The following is a 20861-nucleotide window of genomic DNA, read 5'->3' as shown; positions in this document are numbered from 1 at the left end:
GACAGTGACCCTTCTTTCTTTTTTGACAGATGATGTAACAATGCGGGGGGTAGGTTGCCTTGCCTTAGGTACCCTCTCCAACGGGGACAGGATTTCACCTACTTCATTGTTCTGACTGTTGTGTTCTAGACCCTCATACCTGTTATATAAGAGCGTGGTGGTTTTACTTGGGTGGGCAGCCGAGCTCCACCACAACCACTCTCTCACTCCCCCTCCTCAAAGAGGAGCGGGGAGAAAATACGATGAAAGGGGCTCAAGGGTTGAGATAAGGACAGGGAGATTGTGCAGTAGTTATTGTGATGGGCAAAACAGACTCAACATAGGCGAGTCCAGAGAAGGGCAACGAAGCTGGTGAAGGGTCTGGAGAACAAGTCTTACGAGGAGCGGCTGGGGGAGCTGGGACTGTTTAGCCTGGAGAAGAGGAGGCTCAGGGGTGACCTTATTGCACTCTACAGGTACCTGAAGGGAGGCTGTAGCGAGGTGGGGGTTGGTCTATTCTCCCACGTGCCTGGTGACAGGATGAGGGGGAATGGGCTAAAGTTGTGCCAGGGGAGGTTTAGGTTGGATATTAGGAAGAACTTTACTGAACGGGTTGTTAGTCACTGGAATAGGCTGCCCAGGGAAGTGGTTGAGTCCCCATCCCTGGAGGTCTTTAAAAGACGTTTAGATGTAGAGCTTAGGGATATGGTTTAGTGGAGGACTTGTTAGTGTTAGGTCAGAGGTTGGACTCGGTGATCTTGGAGGTTTCTTCCAACCTAGACTATTCTGTGATTCTGTAACATGGGGCAGCTTCTAGATCCTTCTCACAGAAGCCACCCCTATGGCCCCCTGCTACCAAAACCTTGCCACGTAAACCCACTACATTCCACCCCTTGCCTCTGTGAAAAGCATATTTAATAATAACAATATTCTCTCACTTCACAATCATCACAATCTTCACAAACGTGACTTACATCAAAAAAAAAAAATATCCCCACACCAAAATAAAGATAACATCATCACAACACTGACGAGGTGGACAATTTACACACACACCACCCCTCGTCCCTTCACCACACTAACATGAAATATATTGCTTCACAATTATTACATTCGTAACAATCATCCAGTCCATGTTTTGCCCATTACCTCTTTCAACTATCATCCTTATCTCAAATTCCTTGAGCCCACGTTGGGTGCCAAAAAGGACTGTGGTGCTTTTACTTGGGTGGGCAGCCGAGCTCCACCACAATCTCTCTCTCACTCCCCCTCCTCGAAGAGGAGCGGGGAGAAAATACGATGAAAGGGGCTCAAGGGTTGAGATAAGGACAGGGAGGTCGCACAGTAATTATTGTGATGGGCAAAACAGACTCAACATAGGGAGATAGTAAGATTTATTGCCTATTACTAACAAGCTAGAGAAGTAAGAAACAAAGGAAAGAAACCAAAAGCACCTCCCCCCCCATCCACCCTCTTCTACTTCCTCCCCCTGAGCGGCATGGGGGAATGGGGGTTATGGTCAGTCTATAGTGCTTCTTCTCTGCCGCTCCTTCTCAGTCACTCTCGTCCCCTGTGCTGTGGGGTCCCTCCCACGGGATGCAGTCCTTGCTGAACTGATTTGGCGTGGGCTTCCCACAGGCAGCAGCTCTTCAAGAACTGCTCCAGATATGGGTCTGTACCATGGGGTCTATCCCTCAGGAGCAAACTGCTCCAACCTGGGTCCCCCACGGGCAGCAGCTCCTGCCAGGTCACCTGCTCCTGCGTGGGCTCCTCTCCACGGGCTACAGGTCCGGCCCGGAATCTGCTCCGGCAGAGGTCCTCCACAGGCCACAGTCTCCCTCAGTGCAGGGCCACCTGCTCCACCATGGTCTCCACGGGCTGCAGCGTGGAACCCTGCTCCACCGTGGTACTCCAGAGGCTGCAGGGGGACATCCTGCTTCACCATGGTCCTCACCACAGGCCGCAGGGGACTTCTGCTCCGGCTCCTGGAGCACCTCTCCCTCTCCTTCTTCACTGACCTTAGTGCCTGCAAGGCTGTTCCTCACTCCTCTCACTCTCCCAGTTGCTGTGTGGCACAGCGTTTTTTTTCCCGTCTTAAATCTGCTTTCACAGAGGTGCAAACAACATCGCTTATTGGCTCAGCTCTAGTCAGCAGTGGGGCCCTTACCAAACATGGGGCAGCTTCTAGATCCTTCTCACAGAAGCCACCTCTATGGCCCCCTGCTACCAAAACCTTGTCATGTAAACCCACTTCAAAGGGTAAATGGGAAGGTGAGGTGGGCAGGGACAGGGCTCACCTACCACCCCAGCAGAACCTGCCTCCATTCTCCCGCCTGCTACTGCCTGGCAGGACGAGGGAACTTTTGTCTTCTGTGTGGCAGGAGACACGTGCTCGTGAGTCTGTCTCAGAGAGGGCGGAGTTCACCTCCACCAGTCGATTTCCCTCTCCGACTCCCTGATGCTCCTCAGCCTGCTCACCTCCTCCCGGAGCTCTGCTACCCGGCAGAGCAGCTCTTCAGCCCGGGCACACCTCCGTCGGATACCGACAGCAGACTCGGGCACACCCTGCAGCCCAGTACCCGGACGGCCGCGTGTTTCCCCGAGCCCTCCGTCAGAGTGGCCACATGGGTGACCGTGGCTGGAAAGGCCGCGAGAGATGCGGAGGCCGCGGCCAGGTTCCTCGCAAGCAGCTTCCAAGTACCGAAGGGAAAGACCGCTGCAGAAGAGCGGCGCGGGGCCCTGCCTGCCCTTCCAGGCCGCCGCGCTCCCCAGGGGCTGCCTTTGGGCGGCCGGGGAGGGGGCGCTGCCGGCTCCGCCTACGCCTCGTCCGCCTCCCTCGCGAGGGCTGCCGGGGGCTGGCGGCTCCCTCGGCCGCCTGAAGTGGCCTCGATGCCGAGAAAAAGCCCCGCCTGTCCCGATCCCCCGCTCCGCTGCAGAACTCGTCCGCCCCGGAGCCGATCTCCTCTGCGAGATGTGTGTACTGGGTGGCAATAATTGTCCCAGTGTGAAAGCAGGTGTGTGAACTGATGGCAATAAGCTAGTTAGGATATAGGATGGCTTTCTTTCAGTATCTTTAGATGTAGAGGCGTCTGACATCTGTCTTAACATGTCTTATACTGTCTTGTTTCCTAACGGAAGAGTTATCAAGGCACAGACCTCTTCCCTGGAATTCTAGAGATGTGATGTGTGTTGCATCAAGTTGAGATGGAGAATCTTTATGTAAAAAGATTTTTCAGGAAAGTGGTCCTGGAGTCAAGAGAAAAGAAGTTGAGGTCAAGATTATTCAAGAATGTTCATTAGGTATCTTTCATGAAGATTTTAGTCAGAAAGCATCAAAAAAGGTTGAAGACACCTTTGTTCAGTTTCACGTTGGTTTGCTGTAATACACTTGCCTTTTGAGAGGTACATGCTTATGATTCCCACAGAGAGGGGTGGTTAGGAGATGAGTTCACCCTGCAGTACCACAGTTCAGTGGGTTTGGGTGGCACCACTAGAGGAATGGAAGTGCCTATTGCATAGCTGGCCTAAGGCTTAATATTTTTTTTTTTTTAAATCAATGTTTTAGAGTATCAGGATTTGTCTGGAAGTACTTATATGCAGAAGACTTGTCAGTGTTTGAAGCTTAGTGCTCGTGATTGTCAAGTATTGTTTTCCTTTATTTCCTGAGGCAAGCAATATGCACTTAGCACAGCTCTCTTCCCATTCAGATTCTATGTATTGAATTCCTGCACCATGGAGAGACACTTGCTGTCTTTCATTGTAGAGAACTATATATTTTTTCCCTTTTAAATGGTGGACATGAGGAGCAGATTAACTTTACCAACAGAATATGCTAACTAAGTATATATCTGTCTTTAGACATTGAAGACTGGAAGATTTTCATGGAAGAAACTGTTAAACTTCTTGGAGTGGGTTTAAGTGGACTGGAGTGCTTTTGTTCTGTGTACCCTATTAAGGGAAACAAGTAATCTGAATAATCCTTTTAAGAGATCAACATTTGAATATAGTGTAGGCTGAAGCTTGAGAAACAAAGGTCTTGAAAGCAGATACTTTTTATTTTATAGGCACAGCTTCACATTGACAGATGAGATAATATCTAATGTCTTCAGAATTCTTCAGAACTGGAGAGATCTTCTTCCTCATAGCCTAGATGTGTCGTCATCCATTACAGTAGGAGCTTGTACCCATATTACCATTTTCAGTACGTTTGGGCTCTAAAAAGGTGGAGCAAAACGGTAGCAGATACAAGAGGTGTTCATGTAGGGCTTCAGATTATGGAAGCATTGAGGTATTATTACTAAGTAATTATTACTAAGTAAATCAATATTGTTGCTAAGTATACCTCTTATTACAGAAAACAAATTATTACTGGAAACAAATGTCACTTTCTGCATGTTCTGCCACCTCCTACCCTGTCATATCCTGTAGGAGTACCTAAAGCCATTATTAAAGACTGACATTCACAGAGCTGTGTCTTAGTGGCTAGACATCTAGACAACAAGAACTGGTTGTATCTTTTGTACAAGGGTGGTATTGTGGACTTGGCTGGAGTTTACTAGCTATACTGTATATTGTGCTTGATGATTTCAGTCTTCAGTATTGTAGTTTTTTGTTGTTTAAACAAAAGTTCTGTATTCTTTGCCAAAATTTTGAAGTTCTGCTCTCTCCTGTTGTGGCCTAGCGTAAAAAAAAATGGGTTCGTAAGTCAGGCTTTGGGGTGAGACTTCAAAGCCTTTATTTTCAAAGAGCATGAAGTAAGAAGTGTTTTTTTTTTTTTTTTTTTTTTTTAAATGAATAAAACCCTTCCTGGATAAAGATTTGCCCAAGGATATTCCTCAGAGAAGTGTGGATGACTCTGGAAATTTTCTCAATTAAGTAAAATCTCAAATGTGCCTCTGATTTCAAAGTACACATTTCCCAGGGATGTAGGATTGCCTTAAGCAAAAAAAAATAAAATAAAATAAGAAAATCTTCATTCAAAGAAATATTATATCACTTGATTCCTTTGAATCTGCATTTATGTGGCTAGTAGGCTTCCATCTGTGAATCCTGTGATCCGCTAATCTCTCCTTCCTTGGTAGATTTAAAAAAAAAAAGGGGGTGGTGGGGGAACTGATGGCATTAACTAGAAAAAAACACTGGCAAAAATGATAGCTGAGGGTATAGAAACTGACTGGTAGTTGAGATTTTTGTTACTACCATAGGAGAAGGTTATACATCTCAAATACCAGTAGAGGGGGGTGGAATTTCAATTAATGGGTACAAATTTTCATATTGTGTTTAGCCAGAAGGTTAAGACCCTAGTAAATGGTTACTTGTGAATTAACATCAAAGAAGAGTAACTACAAATCATAAGGAAGATGAGGTAATGAAGACTTGTTTTTCTGGTTCTGAACCTTTTGCTGAAAATGAGCAGGTTAACAGTTGACTTATACTTCTGAAGAGCAATTAAGTGACTGTTACTAGCAAACAGATTTGTCTAAGATCAGCATGAATGACCTCAAAAGTCAGAAAAGGTTATACTTCTATGCAAAGTCAACAGGAAGCAAACTTGAACTTTTTTTGAGAGCTAGTATTTTTCCTGCACTAATCTTTGGTATTTGCTTCTCCCCTTAAACTGTGAGCTCTCCAGGACCTGCTTGTTCTTTCCTCTATATGTCTACAGGCTACCAAGCTGGTAGACGTTTATTAGATTCTATAAAACCATTAGAGTGGCCAGAGGAGGCAATGGAGATGGTTGAAGGGTCTGGAGGGCAAGATGTATGAGGAGCGGCTGAGGTCCCTTGGTTTGTTCAGCCAAGAGCAGAGCAGGCCGAGGGGAGGCCTCATGGCGGCCTGCAGCTCCCTCACGAGGGGAGCGGAGGGGCAGGCGCTGAGCTCTGCTCTCTGGGGACAGCGACAGGACCCGAGGGGACGGCATGGAGCTGGGACAGGGAGGGTCAGGCTGGGGGTTAGGGAAAGGTTCTGCACCCAGAGGGTGGTCGGGCACTCGGACAGGCTCCCCAGGGCAGTGGTCAGAACACTGAGCTGCCAGAGTTCAAGAAGTGTTTGGACAACGCTCTCAGACACATGGTCTGATTTTTTTGGGGGGTGGTTGTGTGGAGCCAGGCGTTGGACTCAATGATCCTTGAGTGCCTCTTCCAAGTCAGGGTGTTCTGTAATTCTATTTTGCATCTTTGCTTCATGGGGTAAATCTGTGTGAGCATGCAGCCTCTGATTACTTTTGGGAAAGTGTCCTTTACTCTTAGTGATCCAAGTATACCTTCACTTGTGTGCTTGCTTCTCCAAATCTAGTGCTCAAAGGCTTATAAAGCTCCGCTTTCAAAAGCACATAAGACTTTTTCATTCTTATTAATATAACCAGTAGCTGTTACAAAATCCAGTTGCTGTTCTCCCTTGTATTTTTGTATTTGTTCTGGATATAATAATAATAAAAATAATAATCTTTGAATTGCTTTTGTCTTGTAACTTAGTTTATCATCCTACTTTATCATGATCTCAAAAGACTATTTGGCTAGTGGTGACACAGACAAGCATGTTTTCAAGAGGAACAGGGAAAAGTCTTAAGCAGAACCTATCTAAATAGGGAAGAGAGGCTATACTGATTTCAGTTATCTTTAGAGTAAGGTAAGGAATTTATTTAGTGTTTTAGTGTTTGTTTGCTTTTTCCAAAATTGATGGCTAGCTTAGAATGTAATGAGAGTACCTCAAAAATCACAGGGTTTCTTAAAGTTAGGTTTGTATGTCTGATACTGATGTTTTGATAAGACCAGACTAGATAGCTGTTTTGGGTGGTGTCCTTTTGCAAATAGCTAGAATAAGGTTAGAGGGACCTGGACAGGGCTCTTCTGTTATTCATGCAGGTGTTTGGGAGTCCAGAAATGGAAGTTACTTCATGCTGATCAGCAACATGAATTATTAACTAATTAACCTGCACATGAGGAACTGCTTGTGTGGTGTTTCCATTTTGGTGTTTCTTATGCTGGACACACCTTTATTGCTTCAGCTGTGTGACTGTTGGGGGGAAAAAAATGATGTTAGCTGGTGTGGAACTGACACTCAAAGCAGTGTTACTTAATTGCTGCTGAACCATGGTTTGCCTAATGCGCTTGAGCTGCTGAGAACTAGTGAGATTTTCTAGTGTAGACCTAGCCTGTAAATGGATTTGAATCTGACTGCTGAAACCTTCATAGCTTTAATCTTGTCTGAATTGATGGAAGAACAAATCGCACCAGAAATGAATCCTGCTTTCTTGAGGGAGAAAATAACTGTTGGTTCATACTGAGGGTTTGAAACTAGGACTGAAGTGAGCCTTTCTTTTTTGTTAATCCATTTGGATAACTTGAGCAGGGTCGTTCAGACTTTTTTTTTGCATTAAAACACCCTCCTAATGCTGTAAATCTGAATATGTTGCTTACCATCCTTAATTTTGTTCCCAGCTGCTACTTCCTGCACTGAGTTACCCTTGGATGGAATGGTGATTGAGGAAGAATATGAGAAGCAGGAAGAAAATGAGGAGATGAAGAAGCAGCTATGCCCCTACGCCGCAGTAGGAGAATGTCGTTATGGAGAAAACTGCGTATATATCCATGGGGATGTGTGTGATATGTGTGGGCTGCAGGTCTTGCATCCGATTGATGCTGCCCAGAGATCCCAGCACATAAAGGTAAGTGACAGCTGTCTGGTGTTAAACAGCCTTCAGTTGTTGCTTCCTAGCTCCTTGCAGTCACTTGCTACTAATACCCTTTGATTTGAAGGTGCATGCAGGTCAGACAGAGAAAGAAATTCCTGTTGTAAACTGGACTGTTTCCTGTCAGAGCCATGTTCAAAAGCATCTGGGTTTCCTTATCTGTGCTGGGAGAGCAGTCTGTGAAGATACAAAAGCTTTGTTCTTTGCCTAATAAAACTGGATGGTCTTTCAGATTGCTTTTCTGATGTTTAAAAGCAATGTCTGAAGAAGTGAATTTGAACTCTGAATCGTTTCCCACTGTCTAAGCAACATTTTTTTTTTTGAGGCTAAAGACTTTGCAGCTTAATCATTTTCCATTCTTTATGCAAAATGACAGTGAAACTGAGCTTAAAAACCTGTTTGAAGTTCACCAGGTGACCAGCTGTCTCTGTAGTTGTTTTCTCTGTCTCTCCTTTTCAGTCTTGCATTGAAGCTCACGAGAAGGACATGGAGCTTTCATTTGCCGTCCAGCGTAGTAAAGACATGGTGTGCGGGATATGCATGGAGGTGGTGTATGAAAAAGCTAATCCTAGTGAGCGCCGCTTTGGGATCCTCTCCAACTGCAACCACACTTACTGTCTCAAGTGCATCCGCAAGTGGAGGAGTGCTAAACAATTTGAGAGCAAGATTATAAAGTGAGGCACTTTCCCATTTCGATTGTGCTATTTGTTGCTATGGAAGAACTTAGTAACTTGTGACAACTTGCAACAGACCTCCCCCCTGCACAGAGACTGCATTTAATATATGCTAACTTCAGTTTGGAAGTGAAGTAATTGTTAAGGGGTAACATTTACACTCTGATTTGGTTAATGTGGATTAAGTTTGCAAAAGTCACTTAATGGTAGAAAAAGACTTTCATTTATTTAGTAGCATGTTGTCCTATGGTTACTGTTTGTCTTGGACACCCAGCCAGGAATCTGAAAACAGATTAACCAGTTCAGAATGTATGCTTCTTAATTCGTTACTGCCCTAGCGCATTAATCAGTTGACAAACCATTTCTCCATTTAAAGGCTGTTCTAAAGAAAAGAATCCAGTAAAATAAATACAGAAATTGAAACGAAATAAATTTATTTAATGCTAAAGAAAAAGGAGTCTGTGTGAAGTGTTTTTTTGAGACCAGCTGCCATTGCTATTGAGTTCTTGAAGAGAGCTTAGGTTATCTTCATGTGTAAGAGAGAATGTGGATGAAAAAGCCCATATAGCAAGTCCACTTGTACAATACATTGTAAAGATCGATATGTGCCATGACTTGTTACGTAGGAGAGAGCGCCCTGTCATGTGGAGTTTTGCAGCACGGTCTGTTCATTCCCCAGGTCCTGCCCAGAATGTCGGATCACATCTAACTTTGTCATTCCAAGTGAGTACTGGGTGGAGGAGAAGGAAGAGAAGCAGAAACTCATTCAGAAATACAAGGAGGCAATGAGGTACGAGCACTGCAGCCTTTTGTCAAGTTGAGACCGCAGAGATAAGGGCACACATGGAGAAGAAGGATTCTGATGTAAAGCCTTCTCGTATCTCCTTTCCACTCCCACTCGTGAAGTCCATCCTTACCTATCCACCTGCAAATGCATGCAACCACAGAGTCACTAAGCTGTTCCTATGTACTTTGACCTCCGTCTTTCCCTTGTGTACATAAAACACTGGTGGTCTAGCCGTAAGGTGGTACAACTTGTGCTGTGCAAGCCCTCAGTGCCCCTGTGCATGCTATGGCCCACACCTACTGGGTACAAACATTGTGTAATACATCATTTTTTTGCGTAGGTGTTGTACTGACAAAGTACCTTCAGCTTCAAATGATACCTGAGATCCCCTTGGACTATAGGTAAATGCAGTTCTGAAGTCTGGTTGGGTCTGCTGTGAGTAAGGGTTGCGATATTTTCCTTTCCAGCAACAAGCCATGCAGGTATTTTGACGAAGGCCGTGGGAGCTGTCCGTTTGGAGGGAACTGTTTTTACAAACATGCATATCCTGATGGCCGTCAAGAGGAGCCGCAAAGACCCAAAGTAGGAACGGCAAGTAGATTTCGGGTTAGTGATGATTTGTGTTCTGTATATATCTGTATATACAGAGACAGATCAAGAGGGGTGTGTGCGTTAAATCTGTCTTGAGAAGAGGACAGGGAAACTGTTTCTTCTGACAGACCTGTGTAGTGGTGAATTTGTAGGAGGGGGTGGTCTAAAGTTTGGGAGTGATGAAGGCCAAGGTGTAAAAGAGTGAATTTAAAAAATGTTCCTGTTACACCAACTACCTGAGGTTAAACGTTGGGCAGCATTAATAGGGATGCGTAAGGGTAGATTCTACCAGAGGTGAGTATATCCCTGAAGGAGAAACATGGTTTCCTACGTGTCAGAAAGTACACCAGAGGCTGACTGTGGTTGGCCCCTGGGAGGACTCTTGTCTTGTACCACTTGGTCACCTGGGGAAATGCTTGTGTTCCACTTGCAGGCCCAGCGAAGGAATCGGTTCTGGGAGTTCATCGAGGAGCGAGAGAATGGTGATCCATTTGAGACCGATGAAGATGAGGTGGTGACCTTTGAGCTTGGTGAGATGTTGCTCATGCTGTTGGCAGCAGGAGGTGATGATGAGCTAACAGATTCCGAGGATGAGTGGGACTTGTTTCATGATGAGCTGGAAGATTATTATGACTTGGATCTATAGCACCTGTCAGTGGAGTGTGGACTGTTGTCTTGGCTTCAGGCAGTAGCTATTACCTGTGGTGTTGTGGCAGTGCCTGTGTTTCTCCTAGGCAGGCCTATCAATTCCAGGTGCTGTTGTAATAACTTTTACCCAGGGTCTGTCTCTTCCCACCCCTCCCATCCCAGGAGTGTTGTTTTTCCTCTGTTTAAACAAATAACAAGAAATCTTCAAAATGTTAGTTTTTGTAAAAATGAATTTAACTGTCAAACAGTTAGCTTAGGTTTGTGCTTCATCTATGTACCCAACAGAGCTCACCCAGTTCCAGGGTTAAAGTGTTTACAGGACTTCCACACTCATTTTGAAGAGCCCAGATACAAAAATGAGCAGTGGCCATGCAGTGGGGATGTAAATTGGCTGATGGCCGTTCTTCTGTCCTTAGATCAATATTTCTGACTTCAGACCAGATACAAATAAACCTGTTCTGGCATCAGCTCCGTTCCAGCCCCCTCATGTACACATCTTCATTTGTGATTTTGGTCTCTTGTTTACTTGCACATTACTATTACTACTGTGTAACCAGAACCAGGTGTGAATGTTCCGGGTTTTTACTGTGTCTAGCATGAAAGGATAATGTCTTAGTGAAAGGAGAACTTCTATGTGTATATACAGATAAATGTAGAGTTGGACCTCAAGGCTGGGGAGACTCTGTATAAGTTAAAAATAATAAGACCACCTTTCATCCCCTCTTGGTGCATGAAGTCTAGCCTCCAATTGGACATGAAACTGGTTTAGTGGTCTCAGCTCAGTCTTTGCAATGATCTTAACTATCATGTGTAACTCCTTAATACACCACCTCTCTTTCATGTGTATTATTAGGGTTGTCCAGGAGCAGAAATCTGGTTAGCCAAGGTGGGGTCGGAGGAACGCTAGAGAGGCCCCTTTAGCTATATTGTTCTTTAAACTTTAGAACTTGGTGCAACCACTTAAGCCGTGAGCTTTCCTAGGAAATCAGAGTGCCTCTCAGCTGGGTTGAGGTACGCGTGCCCTTCAGCGCCTGAGTTGGGTGGGTTGCCTGGTGAAGCTGTTCGGCTTACGTGAGTTACTGCTTATGAAGTCAGTCATGCAGTTTTGGGCTGTAATTTGCATTGAGAAATTACTTTGCCACCAAAGCTCCAGTACAGGAATTTTAACCTTGCATTACATTATTGCTGTCTTTTATTGACTCGTGGATGCCCCGTGATCTGTTCTCCTGCTGCTCTTGTCCCCTAGACTGCCTCTCCTTTCACTTTTAATTGGAATGAGAAATTGTTCTGAGGTCTACAATGTAATGTTTTGCAGCTGCCTTTTGTAAGAAGCACTTTTCCCAAATAAAAACAAACAAAAAAAACACACAAAAAAAGCAAACAAAAAACCCCCCCAAAATTAAATGAGGTCTGTCTGTTCTTTTAAGTTTGAAGCTTCTGTATTTTAGCTTGATGATCTGGGGGGAGGGGTGGCGGTGGCATGTGTTTGTGTAATACAAAGGCATTTGTCACTTATTCTTAACTCCTGCAGAATGGTGTCACAGTAACGTGAAGTTTTAACTTTGTTATAACCTTTCCAAAAAAGCGCCTGTAATGTAAAGAACACGTTCTGAACGGATAGCTGAGACCACTGAACAGCCGGAGGAACAGATCAGCCCTTAGTGAGAACAGAGGTGGCTACTGTCTGCACTATGGTATAACTTCTATTTGTCCTGAGCCAAGTCAGCTGCAGCACGTACTCTATTGATAGTTTCCTGTCATAATGCTATTTGTACAGTAAGCCTGAGCATTGCCTGGGAATCCACATGCTTCCTTAAGCCTGTGTGTGTTCAGAAAGAAGTGTTCTGTTGAACTGCATAAATACAGTAGTTACCTACTAGAAATGTACTCAGACTTGTTGAGGAATGTGACTATGAAAAGATGAGCCGAACAGTCTACAACCATTGTCAGCTTTTCTTTTAAAGGAAACATAGTATATATTGAATAAATACCTAAGATACAGAAACTGAAGAGGCCTATGAAATTATTTATAGTAGTGTTAAGATGAAAAAGGTATAAAGACTCCATAAACTTTCTCCAACAAATCCTGACTTCAAAACAACAAAACAAAAACATCAGGAAAAAATGCACGCTGTTATTTGAAGTGCCTTGGCTGTACTCCCTGTGCAAGAATACATCCTTCTGGTTTGATTTGTAATTGTGTACCTCAATAGTGGGTGTACTGAAGGTGCTGCAGGTAAGCAAAATGAGCCAGACACGGCAATGATAACGGTAGCAGGCACAGATCTTTATGGACAGAGCTGTAGCAAGGAAATAGGAGAAGAGTTGTAAATACACAAAATATCTGCCCCTACTTGCTGCTGTTGCTATTATCTAGGAGCATGCAATTTATAGGGGCATGCAGTTTATCACTGGTGGTCAAGTCAGTGTCCATAGCTGCTTGGCAACAGCTTGATACGATTGCACTGACACTGCCTGTGCAGGCAGTTGAATTAAGGTTGATTTTGGAACAATGTCACTAAATTGTACTAAATAACTTTAGAAGGTCCTACCTGGCCTGAGCTAACACGGTAAAAATCTGAAGTGTGCACATTCTTATTAAAAGCTGATGTACTCTCAAGTAAAGGGGGCTTTTGCCCTGCATAAAGCAGCTCCACAAGGACTTGCATATCTCAGCATCATCTGTCATAGTTTTAGTCCTGATACACTCACCTGAGAGAGTTGTTTGAAAATGGCTTCAGGAGTCAGTATGGAAAGCAGTGAGTATTCAATCCTACGCACACACCTTGAGTTGAATCTGGTTTTTTTGGGGATTGGCATATGAAGAAGCCCATCCCCACCCACAGCAGCAGCCCTCTTCTATAAACCACAGCTGTGGAGGAGCTGCTCTCAAAACAGAGCTGTGGTTGGAGCATTTGACTGGTTGAGAGGAAGGGTTGGTTTTGTTTCAGGTGTGCATCTGCTTCCTGAAAGGAGGGTCCAAGACAGAGCTTTTCTGCTGCAGGCATGGGCCTGAGAATTGCTTTCTCTGTTTCTTCCAGCGCTACTTAAACATTAACTGGAATGATTAGATAAGAACCTCAGCTTTTGTTACTGAGAGCCTGTCCCTTACACATGAAGAAAAGTTTGAGCTGGGCTCTGTGCCTTCCGCATCATCGGGTTGCAGTTACGTTTATTTTTAAGTCGGTCAGCTTCTGGAGGTGTGAGAGTTTGCTCTATTTCAGAATCTTTCCAGTTCTTTATGCCTTGTTACGTGTGCAGGTGCTGCCTCAGACTCATCTGGTGTGGGTGTGGCATCAGTGCCAAGCGTGCAACAGTACCTTTAAGGCAACAGTAAATTTAAGGCAGCTAAGATTCAAATACTTCTGAGTAGATGAAAGCAAACACCTTTATCTTCAAATTGGATGCACCGCCCTTAAAAGTGTGGGACAGTAGTAACTTTCAGAACAGCATTGTAAACAACATTACAATAAGCCACCTTCTCTATACACACATTAAAGATGCTCTCAAGAAGCACATCAGATCTGCATATGATGGTGGAGGAGCAGGCATTAAAATAAGGTTCTGTAGCAGCTAATGTCATGGCACTTGCGTTGGTGACATAGCTGAACACTTCCAAGTGCTGTGATGGAGAAAGGCACAATTGCAGAAGTTAGTCTGTGTTTTAATCTAGTGGTTGCTATCTAACAGTCTAGAACAACATACTACACTAAAGTTTAACTTTTTAAGTTTTCTTCATACGTTGCCTCATTAATAACAGTCTACTAATATACACTCTGAGGAACTTTGCAACTGTTGCAGCTCTTCATTCATACGAGGAGAGCTTAAAAATGACCCTATGGGAACCATTCAACATAACTGCTGAAAGGGCCTGTGGAAGACATCATCCAACCAACCCACGCAAAGAGGGCTCTCACTCCTGCTTCAGCTGCACTAAGGTGAATGTCAGGGTAGGTAGTTAAGGCCAGTTTCTTGAAAAAGCGTTATACCTGTCAAAGGAAAGGGAACAGAGCAGAGCACAGCACAACAGCTCAGCCGCAAGCCTGTTTGTGCAATGCTGTGTTGCTCAGCTTTCTGCCAGGGAAGGACTTTACCAGTCGCTCCATGTGTGCTGGGAGAGGATGGCAAGAGCCCTGTAGCCTGGTAGTGATGGACAGCTACGGGATCCTCAGCCTGCAGAAGCCTCCTCCATCCTGAGGGTAAGCAAAATAACTTCATACAAGAATCTCTAAGGCAATAAATCCAATGAACCATGCAAAGTTTAAGCCTGTTAAGATCTTCCCTACTCAACTAATGAAAGACAGAAAATATGAATATCTAGCTACTACTTTCTGGAATGTTAATAGTTGGTACAAATACCTCAAGTATCTCTGAAGTAAAATGGCTTGCTAGCAGTTAAGTGTGGATACTAAAAACGTAACAGGTGCTACACTGCAGAAGAGGGAGTATGGATTTTAAACACAAGAACGTTAAACTTACATTTGACTGTTCCCAGTAACAGGAGGTGAAGAAAATACTGATTTGGAGGGTAGACTGCTACTTAGCCACTTTGAGAGGTTATGGCGTTTAGCATTGCTTAAATGTAACTGAACACACTTACTAAGCTAGTACCAATTTGAGATGAAATTCAGATTTAAAAAGAATGCATATCAGAAAGAGGATGCCTGAAGAAGCAGCTTTAGTCACAGCAGGCTATAGTAAAAGGCTTATAGGCTACCACAGAAGATTTTTCCCTCGGTTTACAGGTAGCTGAACTGAACTATTCTTTGCATGCAATAGTGAAGAACCTGGCCAGAGGAAGCAATAATAATAATAGAAATATGTGCAAGTCTAAATCAGTGATTCATTCTACTTTATTTTTGTGCTTCTCATACAAGTTTTTCCAGAAGGGTTTGCTCCATGTTTTCCCTACATAGAAAAAACAAGCCCCCCAGTAGCAGAGTTCACATTTGGGAGGAGCAATACAAAATCTTCTGCTACCACGATGTTCAGCTAAGTCTCCAAAGGAATAGCATATGTACCTGTCCAGGGGTAGCTTGCTGGTGTGCTCCATACCCTTCCCTTACTGCTCTAAGGTCAAGTTATGTTAATAAACCATCGTACCCATCACCAAGACTTACAGGAGCTTGAATCCCTTCCTGTACAATCCCTTGAAAATCTGCAAGCATACTGCCACCGGCCTGCCACACAAACAACAACCAGCTTTTGATTAAGATCAGTACATCAAAGGCAAGACAAGCTTAGGAAAAGAACACGGTCCTTTCACCCCAGCATTAAGTCATTACTGTGGCCTTGAAAGCTTCAGTGCTCCTTGTAGCTCTGTGTAGCAAGACAGGTCGCCACTAAATACAATTCTTATAGTTTGAGAGCAAAGTTAAAGACAACCATTTTCACCCCAGGAAGATGGTTGGGACCCTAATATATTCTGCCTGCTTTGAAACCTCAGGGATGTCTCCAAGTTTGTCTGGTGAAGAACTTAATACAGATCTGAAATTAGTGTACTCTTACAAATACGAATATTGAGTTCCTGGGGATGGGTGGCTGCATGCCTGAGATCAGGACCTTCCCTACACAAAAGTTGAGGCATCTGTAGGTTAGTGCTGTCCAAGGACTCCAGACATTTTAAAGCTACTGGCAAAGGGTAAAGAGCTTGCACTACAACAAACACATCTTGGAAGGATCAAATCAATGCAGAGCTCTGGTGCAAATTTATCTTCTGACACAGCCAGAAAAATCTTTCAAAGATATAAGGAAAGGCAATCATTTTTATAGTTGTCTTTGGTTAAGGCAAGGGATGGTAGCTTCCTGAGTCCTCTCAGCTCATAAGTTCACGGTAAAACATCAGCTGCCATGTTCAAACTAACCTGTGCTGTCAACAGCAGCAGTGATCTCTGGAGATACTTAGGCACCAAACTGCAAGTTAGCGATATCAGAGAGATGGCTTGAGGCCATACAGCAAACTTTCATCAGCTGAATAAAACTAAAAATCAAACAGCCTCAGAAAGATGACAACTTCCAAATCTGTTCCCAAAAATCTCTTCAACAAAGGCACTGGGTCTTCTCTACACTTGGACTGGCAATCACTGGCCTGGAGTCAAGATAAATGCTGTTTGGAGGATTCTCTCCATGAAGCTGCAAGGTATTTCGGGCTATCAGCTCCTTAGCCATCAACACAAACACCTCTTCTATGTTTTGAGCTTCTTTTGCTGATGTCTCCAACACAGCTAGGAGCCCATACTTCTCTGCCAGTGTGCAGGCATCTTCAAACAGGACTTGGCGCTTATCCAGTGAGTCTGATTTGTTCCCTTAAAAGAAGGCAGATAATTGAACTTAGTCTCTCAAGATTTCTTTAAACACAATACGTTAATTTAACTTTGGTAAATAATAGCATTATGTGGGGGCTAAGAATTGCTGGAAAATCAAAATGTAAGCACGTCAGAGACACAACCGTAGAACGTGGATCAAAACTGATGCCTATCAAATGAGTTAAAAGCCACAAAACAAATGTGTTCATCTAATTATTTAGATAGTGGTGCCAGAGGATTCTTTGGAAGCAACTGTTTGTTCCTCTTCCCTAAACATTAAGCAGGATTTAAATCAATTTTCATTTTAAAAAAGCTTGGTAATCTCTGTAACTAGTGACCATAAACCAAAGCAATGTCACACAAAGGTTTATTCCTCATCCAACCTTCAGTGGAAACCACACGTGTTCTGCTGTTCATTGTGAAGCTACTTCAGCACATCTCAGAGTGGATGCTCAGCTCTGGAATGTTGTTAGCCTAATCCAGAGAAAAAGGAGGAACCTGCCCAATTGTTAACCAGGCTTTAACATGACCTATTTACATTAGTGGGTCATTTCAAGACAGTGTGAAAAGAGACAGGAATTGACACCAGCTATCTTAACGCTTACAAGGTATACCTAAGAAGTGTCTGCATGTGTAGATGAAACTACTACTCAAAGCAGTTTAGTCAAAATCTGACAAATTATAAGACATCGCAAATAAAACACCTTTGTATATTTTAGTAATTCCAACAGCTGTGGATTTATCATCAGTTCTGGTACACACAGTGCCTGGCTGAAGTCTGTATTCCGAGTTTCAGCACAGCCTTTCATCACATTCAGATCTTGAATTCGAAGCATATATGAACTAATTCTTCTCCCTTTAAGCTGCTTCTAGCTTTTCCAAAGGGAAACAAACAGCAACAACTAACACCAGCAAAGCCCAAGCCCTCAATAACACCTTGCTTGATGGTTGTTTGCCATCTTAACAAAACACACACACACCGACCCCTTTCCTCTTTCAGTTCCAAATGGGAGAGTTGGAATGTTTAGCCTTTCACACTAGGGAGGTATATAAAATGACTACATCTAATTGTACAAAGACTTCCTGCTAAAGTAAGTAAAACAGCACAAGCTTTGGATTGAAGTACCAAGTTGGATCCTTGTCAAAAGCTTTATATTAACCCATTTTGAAACATTTCTTAAGAGAAAATTTAAAAAAAAAAGCAGCCCTACACACACACACACACACACACTAATAGGTCTTGTTCTTTGGAGTCATGAGTTAGAAAAACCCTACCAGAATTTAGTGATTTGTTTTTTCCTTCCTTACTCATCCCAAGCACTGCAGTTACATGCAGGTCAGAATTTGTTTCTTCAGAGGAAGAACAGGAAGAACCACCCAGCAGAAGTAAGTAATTTGCTAGGGGCACAAGCAAAAGCTTAGATCCTATGCCTACTGTGCTATGGGGCTCAATGCTGCCTATCTTCAAAAGCCAGTTTGGGCTGCTGTGGCTGCGTGTGTTGCTCTCGGCACACTGCAGTAGAACAAGCAGTGGAAAGTAAATAAAGGCTCTGTCATTTTACCATGTCAGAGCTCTCATTTGCAGCTTCCTCCTTGGAGGAGAAGAGCAATAATAATCTGAAACCCCAGGGGAAAGAACCGTCCTGCTTCCTCCCATCTCCAAATTCAGCAATTTTTATCCATTCCTTTCCTCAAGAGGCAGAGTTTCTTGAATGCTAGCAGTATAAACGAGGAAGAGGAACGCAAGCAGACTTTACTGCTCTGCCAAAGCCATATATCCCTGTTTACTGTCTTACTCAATTGGAGTCCCATTACAGAGCCATGGGCATGCGTTACCAAAAGAGCAGGGAGGAAAGATGAGAAGGAGGGGTTGTGTTGCTCTGTGCATTCCGCTTCCTCTTAAGTTATCAAGCTACTGAACTCCTGCACATCAGGAGCAGAGCATCAGGCTTACTGCTGTTCTAGCCTCAGCTGGATTGCATTTGCTAAGCTAGCAGCAAGTTTGTTGCATTATTCTAGCATGAAAGGAACAAGTAAAAAGGTTTCACCATGCAATAGGCTTGGTGGTCAGGCTGTGACTCTCTCAATTCTTTAAGCTTATATCAAACTGATACATATTTGAATCTATTTTAATAAAAACTGTATTCCTCTTTAACTCATAGTTCACAGATGAAGTAGTGGTGGGAAAGTGACAGAGATTTCATAATGAAATTTAAAAAGATATATAGCATAGTATTTATAATTAGATTCCTACCAATTAACATCATGACCAAGTTTGCAGCACCATACTTTTCAATTTCACGAATCCAGTGAGGAATAGATTCAAATGTGGACCTCCTAGTAAGGTCATAGGCAAGGATGGCTCCATGGGCACTCCTGTAATAAGACTGGGTTATTGTCCGGAAGCGCTCTTGACCAGCTGTGTCCCACACTTGGATCTGTAAAAGAAAGGACAGACGTTGTAAAGACAAGCAAATGCTGCTTCCTACCTGTTTGCCACCTGCATCTACACTTTTGAAACCCCTAGCTCTTTTCTGCAATGCAGCTCGACCTGTTCCAGCTCTCTCCACTGAACCACAGAATGGCTTTGCCCTCTCTAGATCTGGAGGGATGTTTATGCGTCTATTTAGATGACATACACAGACCAAAAAGCAAGCTGTTGAGAGTAAAAACAACTTTGCAAAGAGCCCACTTTCAACAAGCGTGCCAAGTGATATAGGACATTACAGACTCTTAATAGGAAAGGAAGAAGAGCCGAGAAGCCCTGATACAGGGCTGGGCAGTGTGAAGGAGCCTGCTATCTGATCTTTCATCTGCACACAGAGATAAGTTCTGGCTAACATTTTATCCTGGTGTTCATCTCTACAAGTCTTCATTTTCTCTGAGTTCAGGAACATACTAAAGTGGAACCTTTAAGAACCAGAGGGTTTTCCCTCCTTGCTGTCCCAGATCCAACTCCCACGTCTCTGGAGGTGGGAAAACACCCCCCTCCGAGCCAGAGGTGCCTTTCAGAGAACTCACCACAGGTAAAGCACAAGCCCTCTCAGCAGGTTAATCCAGAGAAGAGATGAGAGCAGGAACACACCCTAGTTAGGGCGACTGTCCCCCTGAAGCATCCTGAGGGGAAGCTTCCCCTCAGCAACCCCCAAGACAGCGTTTGTGCTGCCTTCACCGCGGCTGGCCAGGACACAGGGTGCTCCCGCCACTCCCTCAAGGCACCTGCACGAAAGCCGGTGGGGCAGGGGAGGTGCAGCCACCGTGCTGCCCCCAGGCCCCCTCCCGGCCTCGCTGCTCCCCCCGAGCTCCTGCCACCGACCTTCACCCTCTTGCCGTCGATATCCAGCGAGCGCACGGTGAAGTCGACGCCGATGGTGTTCTGCTGCTTCTCGTTGAACTGCCCCGTCTTGAAGCGGTGCACCACGCACGTCTTGCCCACGTTGGAGTCCCCGATCAGGATGATCTTGAACAGGTAATCGAAGGCGTCGTCCGCCCCGGAGCCGGCCGAGAAGGGCATCGCGGCTCCCGCGGAGACCCCTCACCTGCCGGGCCGGGCGGTGCCCGCTTTGTACCGCCCCGCCGCTCGGGGGGCCGGCGGGAAATGTAGGCGCTGCCCTTCCTCCTCCTCCTCCTCCTCCTCCTCCTCCTCCTCCTCTCGCTGCCGCCCCACAGAGCCCAGCCCCTGCCGGACCAGCCGCCCTCGCCTCGCCTCCCCTCAGCCGCCCCCGCGCCCCTCCCTGCCGCCCGCCGAGGATCCCCGGGGCGCCGAGCTGCCGGTGCCGGTTCAGGACTACAAGTCCCGCCGTGCCCGCCGGCCCCTGCCTCCGGAAGAGCCGCCGCCTCCCCGGGACTTCCTGAGGGCCGGCCTGGCGGCGGGGCTGGGTACGTGGGGCTGGGAGATTTTTTATTTCTTTATTATCGCTGTTATTAAATAGCGGGCTGCCTCCGCGGGGGGGGGACGGGGGGGGGAACGCTGGGCGGCGGCGGTTGAGCGGTCGCGCCCTGCCCGCCACCGCCTCAGCCCCGCTCCCGGTCCTCGGGGGGGGGGAGCCCCGGGCTGAGGCGAGGGGAGGCGGCCCCGGGGGACCGGGACCGGGAGCGGGGTCGGGTCCCTCAGCGCCTCCCGGCCCGCCCCGCCGAGCGGGGACCCCCCGCTCCCCTCACGCCCCGGGGTCCCCGCCGCCTTTCTT

The 20861-nt window shown here is 45.3% G+C and overlaps 3 protein-coding genes across 6 annotated transcripts in view; 2 read left to right on the top strand and 1 right to left on the bottom strand.

Annotated features, from left to right (window-relative positions):
* The window catches only part of MKRN1 (makorin ring finger protein 1), a 30189-nt gene extending 17810 nt beyond the window's left edge, over window positions 1-12379 (top strand). For 2 of the 4 annotated variants that reach the window (XM_035342661.1, XM_035342691.1), the window contains exons 4-8: window positions 7419-7645; window positions 8129-8343; window positions 9023-9133; window positions 9598-9736; window positions 10155-12379. In XM_035342661.1, the coding sequence (XP_035198552.1) occupies window positions 7419-7645; window positions 8129-8343; window positions 9023-9133; window positions 9598-9736; window positions 10155-10367 (905 nt within the window). In that variant the 3' untranslated portion in view covers window positions 10368-12379. The remainder of the gene's footprint in view (window positions 1-7418; window positions 7646-8128; window positions 8344-9022; window positions 9134-9597; window positions 9737-10154) is intronic. The other 2 variants (XM_035342672.1, XM_035342681.1) reach the window with 2 other exon arrangements.
* Window positions 12380-15204: 2825 nt separating this feature from the next.
* RAB19 (RAB19, member RAS oncogene family) lies at window positions 15205-20319 on the bottom strand. Its single transcript, XM_035342698.1, has 3 exons — window positions 19991-20319; window positions 18929-19112; window positions 15205-16674 (listed from the first exon to the last, which is right to left on the bottom strand). Exons 1-3 carry the CDS (start codon window positions 20186-20188, stop codon window positions 16409-16411), a joined length of 648 nt encoding a protein of 215 aa, XP_035198589.1. The 5' UTR covers window positions 20189-20319; the 3' UTR covers window positions 15205-16408.
* A 99-nt stretch (window positions 20320-20418) lies between these two features.
* The window catches only part of SLC37A3 (solute carrier family 37 member 3), a 23851-nt gene continuing 23408 nt past the window's right edge, over window positions 20419-20861 (top strand). Inside the window, exon 1 of the mRNA XM_035342649.1 lies at window positions 20419-20553. The gene's annotated coding sequence lies outside the window, so the exon portion shown is untranslated. The remainder of the gene's footprint in view (window positions 20554-20861) is intronic.

This window comes from Oxyura jamaicensis, chromosome 1 (assembly GCF_011077185.1).
Source record: "Oxyura jamaicensis isolate SHBP4307 breed ruddy duck chromosome 1, BPBGC_Ojam_1.0, whole genome shotgun sequence".
Taxonomy (NCBI): Eukaryota; Metazoa; Chordata; class Aves; order Anseriformes; family Anatidae; genus Oxyura; species Oxyura jamaicensis.
Note: the sequence above shows the minus strand (reverse complement) of the source record. Positions and strands in the feature narration are given on the sequence as shown.